This window comes from Typopeltis vanoorti, chromosome 2, assembly GCF_054136105.1.
Source record: "Typopeltis vanoorti isolate ZY-2024b chromosome 2, IOZ_Tvanoo_1.0, whole genome shotgun sequence".
Classification (NCBI taxonomy): domain Eukaryota; kingdom Metazoa; phylum Arthropoda; class Arachnida; order Uropygi; family Thelyphonidae; genus Typopeltis; species Typopeltis vanoorti.
The window spans coordinates 82287624-82308057 of record NC_143550.1 but is presented as its reverse complement, the minus strand read 5'-3'; the positions used below and the strand labels follow the sequence as shown (position 1 = coordinate 82308057).

General features: G+C 34.9%; 1 protein-coding gene across 8 annotated transcripts in view; it reads left to right on the top strand.

Annotated features, from left to right (window-relative positions):
* Nucleotides 1–20434, top strand: part of Upf2 (UPF2 regulator of nonsense mediated mRNA decay) — a 705876-nt gene that overhangs the window by 528210 nt on the left and 157232 nt on the right. For all 8 annotated transcript variants that reach the window (XR_016550243.1, XR_016550244.1, XR_016550245.1 and 5 more), the window contains one exon: nucleotides 15237–15299. Coding sequence is in view for 5 of the 8 variants with exons in the window: in XM_090412106.1 (XP_090268232.1) it covers nucleotides 15237–15299 (63 nt within the window). In the remaining 3 variants the exon portion in view is untranslated. The remainder of the gene's footprint in view (nucleotides 1–15236; nucleotides 15300–20434) is intronic.

Sequence of the window (20434 nt, the reverse complement as noted above, 5' to 3'; positions counted from 1 at the left end):
ATTTTTATAAGTTACAAAAGTATATAGAACAAGTACCAAAACATGACTTGAATACTAAAGTTGGCAAAAAAAAAAAATAATGAAGATGAGAGAACAGTAAGAAAAAAGCATGTGATTCAAGAAATGAGAATGATGACCTCTTGGTGCATTTGGTGAAATTAATAATTTCCTTTTATCCATTTCCTTTATTTATTTATTTTTTAGCCATTTCCTTTATCCAACTCAGCTGGTACACTATTATAAAAAGTTAGTAAATTACTAAGACATGACCGACCCTTCACGTGTTTACCCTCATACAGTATCATATTTTTATCTACCCATTTTTGAATTCTCATTTATACCAATTTTTCTAGTACTTTTACCACCACGCCTGAGATACTGGTTGGTCTATAATTTGCTACTGCAGTACCTGAACCTCCCTTATGCAAAGGAATTATTTCACCCTCTTTCCACTCCCTTGGAACTCTACCAGAGCCAAGACTTAAATTAAAGAGCCTACTCAAAAGCATTCCTGGTTCTCTTGCACATTTCTTGCAGAATCCTAGCTGATATCCCATCTAATCCCACAGCTGTATTTACATTGAGATTCTGCAATATCCTAACCTCCAATTCATCCACCTCTGTTCCCCAATAGTGTCTATCACACAGATTAAAGCAGTAACCTCACTAAGACGATATGCTCTTGCGAAGTGGTCACTCAGTAACTCGACTATTTCATCTGCTTCTGTCTCCTCGTGACCATCGTCACTCGTTAAGGTTATAATCATTCTTCCTCTTACTTGCCACGTAACAAAAGAACTCTTTGGAACTTCCTTTGGCTTTCTGGGCTAGATTCTCATCTGATTTTGCCTTTCTTGCCTGAACCTTGAACTGTTCATGAGTTTGCTTTTGACACATCCCAACTCCCAGCATTTGACTAAAATAAGGATATCTCAAATGTCCTGCTAGACTCTACATCCCTAACTCATACATGTAGTCTCCAGTCTTTGAACAAGTGTTTTATTTCTTACCTAGCTCTCAGATCCATGAGTTAAAATTGGTTTGAACACTGTTTTGTGTACAGCTAATTTAGTGTTATGACTAAATAATTTCTCTCTTATTCCATATAAATTTATTCAACTGAATTCTTACCATACCAGCTTTGCTAATCTTGTTGTCTATTTCCATATTTAATTTGCCATCTTCACTGAAAATTGTGCCTAAATAACTGAAATGTTTTACTTATTCTATAGGTTCTTTCTCCATTCAGAATGCAGTCAATATTTTCAATGCTTCTGCCAATTTTCATTGTGGTTGTCTTTTTATTGCTGATTCTGTATCCACTGAATGTAAATTTACTCAAGAACTGACTTTGACTTATCAGATGTATGAAACATTTTTCCAGAGGAAGAGATGGACACCGACTGTCCACACTTCCCAAACAAGCTAGACAAAGGTAAGCCCTCGGCCTCTCAGAAGTTGTATGTCTGCAAAGCTAGAAATATAGAGAAATTCTTATGGAACTGTCATAGATTTTGCCAAAATATTGATATCAAGCATTTAAAACTCAGTAAAGACACTACTGTAAGATTTTTCATTATTATTCATAAGGATAGAACTTGAGATGGTCCTGCTTGTGGAAGCATCAATAACTATAACCTTTTTCAAACCATCAAGCTTAACATTACTATCGAAATGCTAGCAGTCTGCCTTCCATCATCTCATATAAACCAAGTCTGCCTCTCAGTTCGTATTTCTTATTACAATATGCTTCACTTACCTCTGGATTGCCAGTTAACTCAGATTGACCTTGATAATCTCATATAGCAATTGCCTCAGCACATACTCCTTATGGGAAACTTTAATGAATGTAGTACTCTTTGCAATATTATCTACATGAATGGGCAATGCTGGATTGTTGAGCATGTGTTCATCTGTAATAGATCTTATGGGGGGGGGGTGAGATCCAATGTAAGATCTGTTCCCCTGCCATTCTTCCATTGCTTATGTTGGATGTCAAAGAAAACATATATGGGATTGATCATTTCCTTTTGCTTTGTGCTACATTCTCACAGGAACCATGTTCTTTTGCATGACTCCCATTGTGAAAAATTGAATACATTTCTAACAGGAATACATTTTCTCATTTTGTCAAATTTATAAAGGAATAAGTTGTATGTAACAGTTGTGTTGTCCAGACAGTAGTAACTATCTTTCCATAAACACTATCTTGATGGTGAAACCTGAGTACCAAGCAGCCAATAAAGATCAGAGATATCCTACCACATCAAATCTAATAGTTGTTAATTGTGCTCAGGCCAAAGCACAGTACTTTAGATGTCAGAGTCAAACAATCTTGGATCTGATTTACATCATCTCTGTTATTTAACCAATGAAAAAATCATGTGGGATAAAATCCAGAAAAAGGTAGTAAAGAATGCACCATTTGTCTACCCTGGAACATGTGGATATAAGAGGGAGAGGGGGGGTGAAAAGTTCTGATATACACCTAGAACAAAAATGATATTTGAGCAACTGATATAATCACAAGAAAGAACATACCTTAAAACCCTTTAAACCCCCCCCCCCCCGTGTTTCATCAAATTATTGGGTTTGCAAATAAGTTTGTTCATTTGTTCAGAGTGGAATGAAACACATTTTATTTAATATATATAATACATACTAATCAGTTATATATTGACCCTCTTTATCAATGACCTCTTGCCATCTGTCCACCAACTTTATTATGTCGTGTTCATAAAACTCCTGAGGTTTACTGGTGAAAAAAACTGATCCAGGTGTCTTTTGACAGCCTCCTCATTAGCGAAGGTTTTTCCATTCAGAGAATTCTGCAACGATCGGAATAAGTGGTCATCGGAAGATGCCAGGTACGGAGGATGCTGCAAAACATCCCAGCCAAGATGTAACAATTTACTCCAGGTTGTTAACAATGTGTGGGGTCTGCCGTTGTCGTGGTGAAAGACAACTCTTTTCTGATTTGCCAATTCGGGACTTTTTGTGCTAATTGCACAGGCCAGTTGCGTTAACTATGAGCAATAGACAGTTGAATCAATTGTTCTGCCTGACGGTAACACCTCGTACTGGAAAACACCTTTATAATCCCACCACATAGAGAGCACGATCTTCTTTGGGTGCAATCATGCTTTCGAGGTTGTTTGCGGCAATTTGCTCTTGTGACCCCATAATTTTTTACACACCAATTTATCGCACACGACCCATTTTTCATCTCCCGCAATCATCCACTTCAAAAATGGGTTGTTTTCTTGGCGACTTCGCAGCGAATCACAGATGGATATGCGAGCAGTCAATTCATGCAGCACCTAAACATTGTGTTATGAAACATATCCCAGCTTATGCAGATGGTTTTCAACGCTTGTATGGGATATGTTCAGTACTGCAGCAATCTCCTGCACTGTTTGTGATGGATTTTTGTCAACGATATCCTTCACAACACTTGAATCAACCTCGGTCAGGCGCAAGGCGCATCACTGATGTCGAAATCTCCAGAACGGAATTTGGCAAACCACTTTTGGCATATGCATTCTGTTAAGGCACCATCCCCATATATACGCTGCATTTTTTTTTTTATGGGCCTCTGCAGCTCGTTGCCTTTTTTGAAATAAAAAAGCAAAATATGCTGGTAATGTATGTTATTTCCTTCCATTTCTAAAAATATGTTACACACACACACCCAACTGAAATTGTCTGAATGAAAATTCACTGAAAGGTTATGTGAAATGTCGCCTTTCAACTGTGCAATAGCGTTGCTCGGTAACGCAACAATAGCGACAGGCGAAGCGGCATAAACTTGTACTAATGCATAAACCGAACAAACTTATTTGCCAACCCAATATAATAATTTGCTCTTTTTGGATATACACCCTCTGTCCAAAAAGAAACTGAACTTTTGATAGAAAATAAAAAAAAACACAAGCCAATTATAACTATTCAAATCATTTATTTCAATCAATATACTCTCCCTCAGCTTCGATACCGCATTTGGCAAGGTCAATTAATTTGTTAAATGAGTTTTTTATATCGGTTTTTGGGATACTGTTGAGGGTCATGGTTACTGCTGCTTGAATATTTCCAGTGGTGTCACATCACTTTCCTTTCATCGGCAAATGAAGTTGGGTGAAGAGAAAGAAGTCACAGGGTGCTAAATCAGGTGAATACGGCGAGTGATCCAACATGCAAACTTGGTTTTTGCTCAAAAACTGTCTCACAGTGTTCAAACAATGAGATGGTGCATTATCATGCAAAAGTGACCAGCTGCCTGCATCACGATATTCATGCCGTACATGACGAATTCTCGCTATGAATTGCTTCAAAAATTTGAGATAAAACTCACCATTGACCGTTTGGCCAGGTGTAGCGAATTCTTTGTGGATAATGCCCTTGGAATTGTAGAAACAAATCAGCATTATCTTTACTTTTGACTTCTCCAAGCGACTTTTATTCAGATGCCCCTCTTCTGGTGGTCTCCACTCAGCACTCTGGCACTTTGTTTCGGGTTCATACTCAAAACACCACATTTCATCACCAGTAACGTTTCAAGGACATTTGAGTCCTTATGATTGGTTTTAATGAGATCCTTTGCAGTGTTCAATTCGATACATTTTTTTGGTCATCGGTCAACTTGTGGGGAACAAATCACGAATTCAATTTACGAAGGCCCGAACTCTCAGTCAAAATATTGTGCACAGCTGATTTTGGAATCCCCAGTTTATCTTCAATCAATCTCACGGATGATTTCAGGTTTTCTTTGATGAAATCATGCACTTTTTGGATGTTAACCTTGCTCAGTCGAGTTTTTGGACTGCCTGGCTTTTCGTCATTCTCAAGCGTCTCATGACCACTTTGAAATCGCTTAAACCACTTGTAAACTTGAGTATGGGATAAGCATTCATTACCGTATGCTTCTTGAAGCATTTGATGCATTTTGGTAAAACTTTTACCAAGTTTAACACAAAAGTCAATCGCAGCTCTCTGTTTGAAACTCATTTTCCGACCATTCGTCAAAACACAGTCACTCTTGGCACTATTAACTTGGCTTCTAATGAAACAAATGTCATAAACGGTTGAAACAACACTAATGAAGGTTGCCGCTTTTGACAACAAAAAGATACAACAGGTGGCGGCACTAGTTTCTTCTGTTTTCGAAAAGTTCGGTTTCTTTTTGGACAGAGGGTATGTGTAAGAGATGCATTCATGAAATGTGAAATCTGCTGGTTTAATATTAAAAAACCTTGTTGTATTGCTACGAAGAGCATGTCCACCTTAGGTACTATCTTAAATTCAACACCTTTTGCCATTAGAATAAATTCAATCGCTGAATAGCTTCCTCCCACAGTAGGCAATGCTCTGTTGTTGATGATCCTCACAATTTTTCTATCATTTGTGAAACATAACTTCAATGAGCAAATGTTCATATCTGTTTGTAGGATCTTTAGTAATGGTTTTAGGTTTCAGTGTCCATATACACATCTGCCAAATGTGGTCTTAACCCAGATCCAGAAGTTAAGGATGGTATAAACTGTTATCCCAGCAGCAACAGAAGTCAAGTTCTTAGGACTCACTTTTGACAGAAAGCTTACATTCCTTACAGGCACTTGTCAACTAAGGAGAACAATTGAATATCCTTCACACAGTATACTCTACAGATTAGGGTGTTAATCAATGTTTCTTGCTTCACCCTTCACCCTTATCATGCACGTGTTTGCTCAAAGCTTTATTATGGGTCCCAAGTTTGTGCTTCTACAAAGGAGAGTTCTGCAATGGTTGAATCCTATCCATTATCCATTCAAATCTTTATGTCAAAGTAAATAAGCCTACTCTTTCACTTTGATGGCATCATCTGTCACTTAACTATACTCTCAAAATAGTCTTTGCCTAGTCATCCCACATGGAGTAGCATTTTTTCCTATGTTGAGAAGTTCAATATTACACACACATCTGAAAGCCAATTGCCCGTTTTTTTATGATTATGTGAAAGTGATTATGCAAGCTCTTGACATGAATGTTGACAACATTTCCAATACAAACCAGTCATGAAGGGAGAAACTACCATGACTGGTTTGTATTTCCATTACACCGGTTCTTAACCTTTGTTTGCTTGGTGCCTCCTTTCAACTATTTGCATGGCCTGGTGCCCCCTGCTCAATTTTACACTAGGTTAATGACTCGATGAGATAGTTATAATATATTATTAGGCAAACCTAAATTACCATCAGCATATTTGAACTGATAGTTAATTAAAAATTAATGACTGTTATAAATTAAAATTTTTACTCACAAAAGATGTTAAGTTACTGTATTTAATAAACCAATCATTAATGGCTACCCTCAGCTGAATTAGGTTCAGTGTTCGACAAACAAAGTATCAAGTCGCCTCCTTCACTTATTTGCAGTCTATTTCGCTGCTTAGCTAGCAATTGCAACACAACTCTACATCCTTTTTTGACCAAGTATGAAGAAGGAAAAGCAATGAGCAGTAATTTTATTTCTTGCCAAAGCTGAGGATACTTGCATTGCATGTTTGGCCAGAATCTTTCGTACCCACACTGTTGAAATTGCACTTGATCAAAATCGTTCTTTAAGTCAAAAAATTCTTCACACAAATTTGGGTGAACAGAAGTGGACTCAGAAAGAAATGGATTTATGACCCAGTCGAGTATTTTAAGCTCATCAAAGTCTTTGAATCTTATCATCAAATCTTTCAGTATTAGAAGATGGGAACAATAATAATCCGAATTTGTATCTAATATTAAATCATCATCTATTATTTGTAGACTTGGAAGCTGCAGAAAATCTCGTCTTGCAATGCTTTGCTTATAGAAAGCTAATTTGCTGATAAAAGCATTTATAATTCCCTTTGTAAAATAGAATATAAAAGAATAAGAGCTATAGCTAAAAGAGAAGTCAGAAAAAGACATAGAGGATCATGGAACAAATTTGTTTCTAATTTAGAACATGATTTATATAAAATAAGACCCAATGTATATAAGATTTTGAAACACTGAATTGAAATTAGAAGAATTTCTAAATTACTACACAGAACTGTCGACAGACAAATATTTTAAAAAAGACAACTGGCAAACAATTAATGAAAAGGAAATAACTAAAGAAGAATTAGAAATCAGCTTGAAAGAAACAAGAAACGGAAAATCACCTGGAGAAGATAAGCTAGGTTCAGAACTGTATAAATACACAGGAACAAGATTCAAAGAAAGACTCTTATTATTTTTAAATAAAATTTACTCAACTGGTATATCCCCCCCCCTCCCCCAATAGAATGGAAAAAAGCAATTATGATTCCTATCTTTAAAAAAGGTAATAGAGATGACCCTAAAAACTATAGAGGTATCAGTATACTAAATTCCTGTTATAAAATATATAGCAGAATCTTAAATAACAAACTAATGAAATATTCTGAAAACTTTATTTTAGAAGTACAGAATGGATCTAGAAAAGGATGATCATGTATAGACCGCATAATTTAGAAACGCATATTGCATTTATTGACTTTGAAAAAGCATTTGACAAAGTTAAAAGAAACATATTATTTAACATATTAAAAGAAAGACAAATACCAAATAATATCCTAAAAGCTGTCACAAGTATATATGAAAATAATCATATACAAAAAAAATTAAATCATGAGCTATCATATACTAGAGAGATAAACCAAGGGGTTTGACAGGGATCTCCCCTCTCAGCAACTCTTTTTAATATCTACTTAAATGAAATAATAATAAAATGGAATAAAAATTTACATCAAAGAATTAAACTTTCTCCTACAGTAAACTTAAACACTCTCCTCTTTGCCGACGACCAAATAATAATTACAAATTCTGAAGATAACTTACAGAAAGCTATTTTAGATCTAAACGAGATATCCAAAGATTATTGTTTGATAATATCAACAGAAAAATCAAAAACTATGGCCTTTAAAGGACAAGATCCAGCAAGAACTAAAATAGTAATAGATAACAAGAGCTTAGAATAGGTGAATTCATTTAGCTACCTAAGATGAATGATCACATATGAAAATGAAAAAGATATAAACGTAAAAATTGCAAAATATTTAAAAATAACAGGTGTAATTAATTCTATATTTAAACCAAACCTAGTTCAAAAACAAACCAAACTAAAAGTATACAATACATTAGCCCTACCAGTCTTAATGTATGGAAGTGAAATGTGGACAATAAAACAAAAAGACAAACAAAGATTAACAACAGCAGAAATGAAATTTATGAGAAAAACTGCAAAGTATACCCTATTTGATCACAAAAGAAACGAAGAAATTATGAAAGAATTAAACCAAGAACCAGTAATAGAAAAAATTAAAAAATATAAACATAAATGGATGGAACACGTTCAAAGAATGAAAACAGAAGGATTACCAAAGCAAGCCTTAAAGTACAAGCCATTAGGAAAAAGAAAACCAGGACGTCCTCTTAAACGATTCAACGAAGACTTCTAAGGCCGGAACAGGCCATGCTAGGCTTAAATCCTTGATACGCATGATGATGATGATGATGAATTCCCTTTGTTTTAATAAGATTCATGTTGCTTCCATGCAATTTGATGTTAACCTCATTTAATTTGGTAAAAATATTGGAAAGCTATGCAGTGTCAACCTTTTTTGGAACATATCACATGTTCTCATCACGTGAATTAAGAAATTCCAAAACAGTATTGTAGAGATCATTAAAGCATTGCAGGCAGTTTCCATTTGAGAGCCATCTAACTTCAGTGTGAAGCAGAAGATGCTCAAATTCTTCTTCATTTTCATGGCAGAGTTCCCGGAAAATACAGGTATTCAATGATTGGGCTTTTATTTTATTCACTACTTTAATAGCATCATCCAAAATCTTATTTAGTCAATTGCTAAGATGTTTTGCAGTTAAGTGCTGTCTATGAAAAATGCATTGAATTGTAAAGATATTTGGAACTGCTTATTTTAAATGTGCTATAAATCCAGAATGACAACCAGTCATGGCTGGTGCTCCATCAGTTGCAGACCCCATAATATTTGTGAGAGGAATGTTTTTAGCATTAAAAAAGTCTTTAACAACCTTAAAAATTGTAGAACCTTTTGTGTCAATTTTTCATTATTCAGCAAAAAGAAACTCTTCAATAATTTCTTCATTAGTATTTATATAACTCACTTAGCTATTAACAAAGCTTCATTGTCTCATTGAGTTGCAAAGAAAATTGTATGGTTTTAAAGCATCACAGTTTTTTCAATGTCTTTTGCCATTTTGTCAATTCTTGTTGCTCTGAATTATTGCTGAGAGGAATTGACGACATCATATTACTTTTACCTGGACCAATCATCGTATCTAAAACTTCGTATTTAGCCAGTAAGAAGAGGGTTTCGCCAATAGTATGTGGCTTTCCACGTTTGCCAATTAATTTTGAAAGTTTATGACACAACAAGTCCTTTCTCTTGTTGATTACTTTGTTTTGCAACCAAAGAGAGCCATCTAACTTCAGACATCTAACTATCTGAACCACAGATAGCTACAAGGCCTTTAAGTCCAGGATGATTTTTAAATTTAGTCTTTCATTTGCAAAAATACTCCACATCTTTTTTTTTTTTTTTTTTTTTTTGATGCTTTGTTCTTAAATGCTCAATCATTCTTGAAGACTTCATTCCTTTGTTTGAATTCCACATATTAAACACATTGGTAACTGCTCATTATTTATAGATGGATAACTCCATATTTAATATACATAAACTACAGTAGAAAAAAATACTTTAATTAACTAAACACAGATTGCAGATAGTTTATTTTGCATGTGACAAAACATTTTCAGCATTTAAAAACAGAACAGTAAAAATTTAAATACAATAAAATAATTCTCTTTTTATGCAGTCACACAAGATTTTTGCAGCTTAAAATCAAATATCTGTAATTTTCATTTAATTAAAGTATTTCTTTGTTGTAGTCGATGTTTCTGTACAATTGTGGTTGACATTTAGCTTATGTGTAGCTGCCCTTCAATAATGATACTGAGACTGTTCTTCTCTGTACGTGTCATACTCCTAACCTTAATCCTTGTAGGCTCTTTAGGACTCATGGTTGATTAATTCCATATCAGACTGCTAAGAGCTCTGTATGCCACCCTTCTGAACAACCTTTGTCCCATGGTAATCCCCTCAGATTTCCATTGGATAACAATATTCTAGTTTCTTTTACCAGTGCTCCAAATGAATAGGCAAATAAAGCATATTTGATAACTTCCTCTTTTAAAATTCATAAGCTCTTCACATACAACAGAAGTACAGTCAACTCTCGAGATATTTAGTCTTTAAATAGTAAATGTTTGTCATTGCCCTCTGAAGGTTGGATCAGTTTGGAAAACACCATTTGGTCTCCGGACTTTGTTCATAGACTTATCCATAGCTACTCATGATAATTAACTACTATACTTTCAAACTTTCATAGGTGGGATTATCCTTAAAAAATAAATGACATCTGTGCTTATTTTGATCAATGCTATAACAAATAAAGTTTCTGGTATGATATATTGATATACTGCACATGCAATGACAGTTTAGAAATCAATGCAGAGTTGAATTTTTTTTTATATCACTCCCACAGATAGCTACAAGGCCTATAGCAAATAAAGTGTGTGCTGAGATCAAGAGCAGAGTATCAGTTGATATTCCTCTTAAACAACTGGAGGTTGTAGTCTTGAGGAAGGTTGTTCCACAGAACTGGAGTAGATGGAATGAAAGATAATTAGGAATAGCCGGTTCAGTGAGTCAGCGGTTGTTGATGTTGGGAAGTCGTTACTCGTGTTATCATAGGTTTAGCACATAATGGATGCTAGTTCTGTTAAATAGTGCCCATGAAAATATCTGTAGAAAAGACAGTATGCAAACTAACCATCTATGAGACAACAGGTGAAGTGTGTGTGTAAGAGAGGAGTTGTTAATCAACTGAACTGCCCTCTTCTTGAACATTATCAAGAATTTTTAGAAAGATTTTAGATGCACCACTTCAAATATGAGAGCAATATTCCAATTTTGTGCAAATTTAGAATTCAGAGTAAGTAACTGGACAGATGAAAAGTAATGTTGTGAGAGAAAGATAATGGCCTGTTTTCTGGAAGCTGAAAATGCTATAAAAGTTAACCCAGGAAGAAAGATCTGATCTTGACTGTTATATAGAGCATTGTCAAAAGTAGTATGGAGAGAAGAACTATGGTCTTTTTTGCAAGAAAAAAAAGATAAAACTGTTTTTTTTGGAAACATTGAATGTGACCAGGTTATTGCCCCTTTACAGGATGATATAGAGATTAGTGTTTAGGATACTTATTGTAGATGATTTTGAAGCTTGAGATGTTTGAACACCACAAGGTTTGTTGTATGAGTAGGATGTGGGGAAATATCTCCCTCCAACTCCACACAATGTTTCCATCTGTCTTACAAGTGTTCGAAGGCACAGTGGAAGTCCTGAGAAGGAACCTCCCCCAGTGTCTGGGTCATACCATGTTGGATTTCCTCAATGTCGCTGAAGCACTCTCCCTTTCAAGGCACACTTCAACTTTGGGAAAAGGAAAAAGTCTGCAGGAGCCAAATTATGCAAATAGGGAGATGTTTGATCACACAGATCAACTATGAAACCAGAAACTTCTTCATAGTTGATCTGAACTATGATCAGCACACAGTGCACAGGTGCATTGTTGTGCAACATAAACCAGTTGTTGTGGAACAGTTCTTTCCTGGCACTTCACATGCAAGCATTGCATTACTCCTGAATAATACTGACTGTTCATAGTGAATGGTCAGTATTTCTTCCTCTGGAACAAATTCGCAGTGGATAATTCCAACAGCATCGAAAAAATAGTGACTATTGTCTTGGCATGTGATTTGTGCAACCTGACTTTCTTCTGCCTGAGAGAAGATGTTCCATGCCTTGGCATTTCAAGATATCAAACTGAAAACACCAACTTTCATCACCTGTGACACTTCTTTGTGATGCATCATGATCTTGATCAACTGAATGGATAAAATTTTGACAACATGCAACCCAGCACTCTCTGTTTGTGTGTCAACGTCTATGGTACAAACCTCGAACAAATCTTCCTCTTGTGCAAATCTTTTTCTAAGATTTATCTGGCCGTTTCCGTACTGACACTAAGCTGTATACAGCAAGTGGCCTAGTAGTTATTCACCTATCATGGGCAACAATGCATTTGTCTGCACAGAAACTGGCCATCCACAGCATGAATCATTCTCCAGGGACTCCCTCCCCTCTTTAAACATTGAAAACCAGTAGAACACCTGTGCACAGCTCAGACAGTCATCGCTGTAAACCTTTTTTTAGGTCTTGGTGCACTTCTGTTTCAGTTTTTCCTAATTTACAGTAAAATTTTATCATAGCTGTTTATTTCATGACACAGCTACTGACATGCTCGACTCGCACACTTTTACTTCAACGATTGACCCATGAAAACTGCTCTGTCACCTGACTCGAAAGTTGCACTTGCAATTACAGCACTCTCTAGTGGTCAAAACTGTAAACACTTTTATTACTTTTATTCAGAAGGCTGTCCTGTAAAAAATCAATCTCATTACTTAATGGGCACACTGTGTATATATAGGGAAGAAGGTGGGTGAAATGACAGAGCCCTGAGGAAGACCTGCATTGATAGGAAAATCTGGAGAGAGAGAGAGAGAAACTCTTCTACCATTGCACCTTAAGAAGATCAGCAATTTTCTGAAAAGTCTTTAGTACCAAACTCTATCAACAGCCTTCAAAATGCCAAGTGTAATGGCAAGGTTTCTCCAAACCTATCCATGGCACATGTCCAGAGGTGAGTGATGTAGGTGAGGAGATCTGCTGTGGATTTCAATTGGCAAAATCCGTATTGATGGTCACTGATTAGTTGACAGTCCTCCAGGTGTCCATTATCTTAGAAAACACGGAGCAATAGTCGGTAGTTTGAAGGTAAACACTTATCACCTTTTTTTGGAATTGGCTGTATGTGGACTTGCTTCCATGCTGTAGGTCAGATGCCAGCTGAGCATAATATAGTGTATAGATGATAAAGAACAGTTATTAGTTCTCCAGAACAAGAAGACTTTTTTTTGGTGTCCATGTTTTTCAGCATTTTTCTGGCAGTAGATCATAGAAGACATGTTGCAGTGTTTCAAGTAAAGGAGGTGATTTGACTTGGTCATTCTGTTCTGGAGTTGGATGAGAAGAATGATACCAGGCAATCAGCTTTATCTTTAGGGGATGCTGCATTTCTACCATTTGGGTGATAAAGTGGTAGAAGCATGGATGAATAAAAGTTTCACCCAACAGCTTTTGCAAGGGGATTGAAGGCTCACTTCTCATTGGTACAGGTGGCAGGTTTACTACATTTAGCCCCTTTCAAAGTCAAACAGCTCTGTTAATGATGGATTTGCACATGTTGTTGCTTTACTCCAGGCTCTGAATGAAGCTGAAGTTTTTTCTCAAGCTTCTTACAATGAGCAGCTTTCTTTTTCTGTGTCTTACACACTTCTTGGAAAACCATGGCTGGCTTGGATATAGGATGGGAATTTTGAACAGAGTGGAATGAACTCCCTCATATCAATATGGATAACTACATTTGGAGAATGAAAACAGTATTTTGACCTTTTTTTTTTTGTATGTGGTTCCCAGCCATCATGAAAAACTTCTGTATATCTGTAGTAGTACATTTGTACCATGGATAGGGCTAAGGATGTTTTTTATTAATTGTATATATTTTTTCATTTGTTTTTTATGTAGTTTAGAACATAGAAACAGAGAACTTTTTACAAGCCACTTCAGGCCTCTAATAACTGTGGTGGTGGTGGTGGTCTACACTATGCAGTGAAATTCATTTTGAACCCACAGACTGTTTGTTAGAGAGCAGATACACTAGCCACTCAGCCAGCCAACAAAGGAGGACTAAATCTCTTGGATTGAATTTGTGCATTGTTGTAGTTCCATTGTACAGAAGACTGTGAATGGCTGAGAGGAGGAGGGCACTCCACTGGTGAAGAAACTTGGATAAGCTTGTGATCTGAATTACCAGGAGGTATGTTCACCTCAGTAGTATCTGGAAAGAGAACTGGTTAACAAGAGTATTTTCAGATATACTACTGAGGTGACCAAGCCTCCTGGTTTTGGATATAAGGATTGTTAAGAAATTCTTTTTTTCTTAACAGAACATGTTTGGAGTTGAACAATTTGCTTTAGGCCATTGTGTATAGCAAATACCACTGGTTCTCTGAGCCAGTAAATTGGCGAAAGGTAGCCTATTAGTTAGTGACATTAGTCACTCTGGACGATGACTTCACTATTAGGAAATTACAAAAAATCAAACTTCAATGATTTTCAGAATTGTAGAGATAGCAGATGAATAATACATAATGAAGCATCAAAATTTTAACCTACAGAAGTTCAAAAATGGAGATTCAAAGTTATTATAGGCTAGTACAAAGAAGATCTTTTACTGCATAGCAACCTGAATAAAAACAAAAAAACTACTCTTATAAGTTGTGCAAAAGTGCTGGAAGTAAATTATTCTCAGTGAGAGTAGTGAACCAGTATAAAGTAATAATTTTGAGGGTGTGCTGAAAAGTTGTGATGATCACTGTGAAAGAATTGAGGTAGAACCATGGTTCTAGCTGTTTATCAGAACTTTTCAATCCCTGCCCTCCTCATATGAATAATAATTACTTATTACTTTATGAATAAAAAAAAGAAAAAGTGTAAAGTAAATTATTGTAAGAGAATAGTGAATGCAATGATTTTGGAAGAATTTAAACAGAGAGAGATGATTCTCTCTCTCTAAATTTATTTAAAGCTTATCACAATAAAAACCTCTAATGATGAAAATTATTATATCATTTTCATGTTGGTTTAGTTCTTTTTGAAGACATCATATCATCAGGTACTATTTTTATGAAAATACTTTGTACATATATTTTTAAATCTGTTTTGTATTTCAAATAGTACCAAATTAAGGACTAGTTTTTAAAACAACAAATTGGTTTAATCCAGAGAAAATATTTACTTTGCTACCAAAACACAAAAAATGTTGCATTTACTAAATATTTAAACTAATAAACCAAACATATTCTGTATATAACTTGAAATCACTACGAGTTTTTATTATTATTTTTTTTGTGTGTGTGTGTTAATTTATCATCTTAAAAACTTAGTGTTTGTTATATCCCAGTAATATTTTTATTCCAGTTTAAAAACCTAGAAGTGCCTGTTACATCTGAATTAGCACAAAATCTCAAAGATCGTGAGGCGGTATGTAGAACACTGACTAATTTTTTTAGCAATTGTAACAGTAAGTTAAATTTTTCATGGAATTTCAAATGCAATCATTGCATTAAGCACTTGTTAAAGAATCAGTTGAAGTAAAATTATTTCTTTAATTCAGTTTATAGAAGCCTTATCTGTAATTTTTTTCCACATCCTTTTTAAATATCTTTTTTCCTATTTCTTATTTCATTATTTTCTCAGGCTTCTCCATGAGGTCAAAAGATGGAAGACTTGTTTTAGGAAGCCCATGCCAGTCATTAGCTTCTATATACAAGTTGCCCAGTCCAAAATACTTCAAGTGCAAACTTTGTTTGCTTACACTTGGGTAAAGGATTAAACCAAGAATATAATTCATGGCATCTTTAATTTATTATTAGACATTTACAACATAAGACATTAGCTCAACCATTTTGTTTCTGATTCTCATGACACTTGAATATAGACAAAAATAGTACCTCCTCCCTTTTTTCTTATATTGAAATCTGCAGTCTGCTTGGCCCAGTTGGGCAACTTTCTCTTTCCCCTCCCCACACACACACACACAATACCTGAAGCAAAAGTGTTGTAGATTCATAACCTGAACCCAGATTTATAACCGTGCTCATTGACATTCATATCACTATTATGTCTACAAATCCTAGCTGCACTTACATACACATCCTCAGCATTCCTCCCAAGATTATCTGGTTTCTCTGACTTTGCATTAAGTTTCTTTCCAATAAATAATTTCTAAGCACCTGATGCCAAATTCATTCAAATGCAGGTCATCCCTCTTATTCATCCACACATGTCCAAAAACCTACACCCATTTTTTTCTACATAGTCTGCACATTAAATCATTAATATGAATAGTAACTAATGCCTGGTGTCCATATACCATTCATTATGAAAAAACACGGCAAATGTTTAATAGACTATAAATTATATATTTAGTTTAATCCTTTATCCAAGTGTAAGCAAACAAAGTTTGCGCCTAAAGTATCTTCAGGACTGGGGAAACTCATGGCAAAGGTGGATTGAGTTCTCATCACCTTCATTAGTATCCCACAATGCAAAGCACATCTCCTTGCAGACATGTATAATGTTATGCATTATTGGAAGGGTCACTACCCAGACCAGTTTCAACCTTTATTGAGGTTTCTTCAGTGGGAGCCATGGGAGTTTAATAGACTAATTTGGAGGAAAATTGTTGATAGGAGATTGGTAATAATATAAACTTTATCACATAAATTATAGATACCAAGAAATTATATACTTGGTTTAATCCATTATCCAAGTGTAAGCAAACAAAGTTTGCCCCTGAAGTAGCTTTCAGGGGCTGGGGCAACTTGTGGCAAAGGTGGTATGACTTCACATCACTTGCCTTAGTATCCCATAATGCAAAGCATATCTCCTTGCAGACATGTATAATACTATGCATTATGGGAAGGGTCATTATCCAGATCGGTTTTGATCTTTATTGAGGTCTCATCAGTGAGAGCCAGACCCGGAGGTGCAACACCAAGGTTGAAATAATGCAGAAGTCATATTTTCCTATATGAGTTGCCAAAAGGTGTCACACCTTATTATTAAAATACTCTGAATTAGAGATAGATAGATAGATATTATTATTATTAGAATTGATTGAGGTCCGATGATTAATAATAATAATAATAATAATAAAAAAACCTTGACACCACAAGATAAAAAAGAGGGGGTAAGGAAAATGAGATGATGAGAGATTATTAGAATGCTGGTTTACTCCGTTTATTATCATATTTGTTAAATTTTAATGACTGAATGCCAAGGATATAAAATCAGAACGTTAATAGAACACGAAGTTGGCTTTCCAATGAAACTAGTTGTTTTCTATTAAAGTTCTGATTTTAAATGCCCTTTAGTCATTCAAATTTAACAGATATATAGATAGATAGTATTTTAGTAATAAGATATGACACCTTTTGACAACTCATATAGAAAAATATGACTTATGCATTACCTCAACCTTGGTATCTCATCTCTGGATCTGGCTCTCACTGATGAGACCTCAATAAAGGTCGAAACTGGTCTGGGTAGTGACCTTTCCCATAATGCATAGCATTATACATGTCTGCCAAGGATATGTGTTTTGCATTATGGGATACTAAGGCAGGTGATGTGAAGTCATACCATCTTTGCCATGAGTTGCCCCAGTCCTGAAAGATACCTCAGGCACAAACTTTGTTTGCTTACACTTGGATAATGGATTAAACCACGTATATAAATTATTGGTATCTTTAATTTATAATATAACCAAGTGAAAAACTTTCAACAATTTATCACATAGTACTATCATAGTAGTCTATACACCCCTTGAGGGTACATATCAGGAAATCAATAATGATGCCAAATGTTATCACTAATTAAGTCCTAATTTATGTCAATTATAGATGCAAGCAGCAGATAACAGTAGCAAACATGACTGTTAAACACAATGTGATGAGTGACTGCACCCATTATTTCAAACTTGATAAAAGTAGATAAAATAACAAAAATGCAAAAGATTAAAAAGTAAATTTCAAAATGAGCAGACTAACTGCCTATATGAAATATGAAGAAAATGTTTCCATCCTGGCATTGCGACAGCACTATGGTTGTGGGGTTCTCTGTATGTGTGTATCAATGGCCAATAAATTTTCAGCATACATTTGTGTGCAGTGCACACTACAAGTTTTGATTTATAGCAAGTAATAGATTTTAAAAGACATCATATATGTATTGAATTCAGTGGCACTACAAGCCTAGTTACTTGCATTACTACCACTAATTTCAACACAATCTTCATCCATCAGTTTTCCTTTTCTTCTCCTTTACTTGTTTTGCCATATGTTACCCTGCATTCTCTCCATATGATTTTTGTATTTTTTAAAATTTTTTTTTAGATTATATCATTATTTGGCTCTATATTCTGCAATTTTCTCTGATTTGGGCATTTAATTTGTGTTAAATATTTGTGCTCCTTCAGTTTGTCAGTGTTTTTTACCTCAGTGGTTTCCTGTGAAAATAAGAGTGTAGCTTAAACAAGGCTGCACTCTTATTTTCACAGTTATTCTTCATCTATATGAATCTCATCTTGAAAGAAAATGGCATTTAAACATTGTCTAATTTTTATAGTTTTTGATGTTTCTGCTATATGTGTTAGTTCTGTTCTAAGAACTCGTTTTGTTTCTTATTTTGTGTCTTTCTTGATGTTCTTATTCTTGTTCTCATACTTCATTTTGTGTAATGCGATGTTGTGTGTATTTAATTCTATTCCTAAATATTTTTTTCTGACTTGTTTTATCATAACTTGTATTGGACATTATACAGAGCAATACATAATCTATATTTAACTTATATCCTTTTTTTGATCATATCATATGTTGGATGTATGCTCTGCTTTTCTGCAATTAATGCATTCCAATTTTTTGTTTAATTCAGTTTGTCATAATGTTTTTTTTTTTTTTTTTGATTTAATCACTGAAATGACTGAAAGTCAGCAGTTAGCATTAAAGGAAGTAGGAGAGAGTGATTTGATGTGAGATCAGATGTGAGAGGCTGCACTCTAATTTTCAGTTATTCATCATCTATATGAATCTCATCTTGAAAGAAAATGGCATTTAAACCTTGATAAATTTTGGCTTTTTGCTTTATGTAGATGATGTACTTCTAAACAAATCCATCTTCAGGATTATTTAACTAAATTGAATAACAGGTGTACAAAATTGACATGAAAATTATTGATAAAAAGACTAAAACTAGGAAAATACTAGACATGGAAAAGTCAAGTATTTCATCTATGGAACAAGTGAAGTAGTCATCTATTTTAAGCACAATCAATTTTTAGTGAAAATAGCAAATTAAATATGAACATAGACAATAGAATAAGCAGAGCTGGTATGGTGGGGAGCCCAGTTGAATAAATTTATATGGATTGTGATTGAAATTAGCCAAAACTAGCAGTATATAAGATGGTGTTCAAACTAGTTTTCACTTATGAATCTGAAAGTTAGATTAGAAATAAAACAGCTGGTGTTTCTTAGAACTTTCAGAAACCTCTTTGTGTAGACCACTAACATGAGAGTATTATGACTAAAATTAGAGGAGTGATCAGATGGCATCAATGGCAGAATCATATTAGAAATGAATTTAATGATGTTCACATTCAAGAATGTAATCTTGGTCACTTACCTCTGGATCCCCCCCCCCCCCCAAAAAAAAAAAAAAAAAAAAAAAAATTCAAGTGATCAGACTCAAGCACAATATATGAAACATGATATCTTTAAAAATAAGCCTTTTAGTAAAAGTTGCCTTAAGAAATTATCATGCATTTTAAGTTTGCAAAACGAATAAGTGGTCACTTTTTAACAACCTGAAAACTTGTTTTAAAAAAAAAAACCTTGGGAGGAGGCAGGATTTTTCATCATAAAAAGGAAGCAAACTGGCTGGAATAATTAAGTTACAAATCAGTAGCTGTTAATCAACAAAAAACACTGGCCTCATAGCCTTAGTTTCTTCCATCACAATTACAGTCAACCCAACCATAGTAAATTTCCAACCATTCCAAACACTCAATGTTGCATTTGACCTTTTTTCCAGAAAGCAATCAAAAAAATTTGCTCAAATTGGGTATCAAAAAGTCTCCTGACCCTGATACCATTCCTCCAGTTGCTTTAAAAGTCTATGTTCCATAGTTGACTTCCACTCTATTCTGCCTATTTACACTTTCTTATTCTATTGGTATCTATCCTGCAGTCTGGAAACTAGTCCATATAACAACCTGTTCCTAAGAAGGGTGACAAATCTCTTTTCCTTCAAATTACCATCGAATTTCTCTCATCTAATAAATGACAGGCAGTTTGGATTTCATTACTGCTGATCAACAAGGTATGAAAACCTATGTTACCCATCTCTGGATAAACACCACAGAAAGGTTTGGTGAATCTCAAGTTGTTGCCATTGATATCTCCAAGGCTTTTGACCAGGTTTGGCACAAAGGTCTATTAAGTAAACTCCCATCATTCCATCTGCCCCCCCCCCCATTACTTCTTCAAATAAGTAGCCAGCTTTCTGACTAGATGCTCACTTTGAGTGATGGTAGATGGATCTTAATCTTCTGTCTT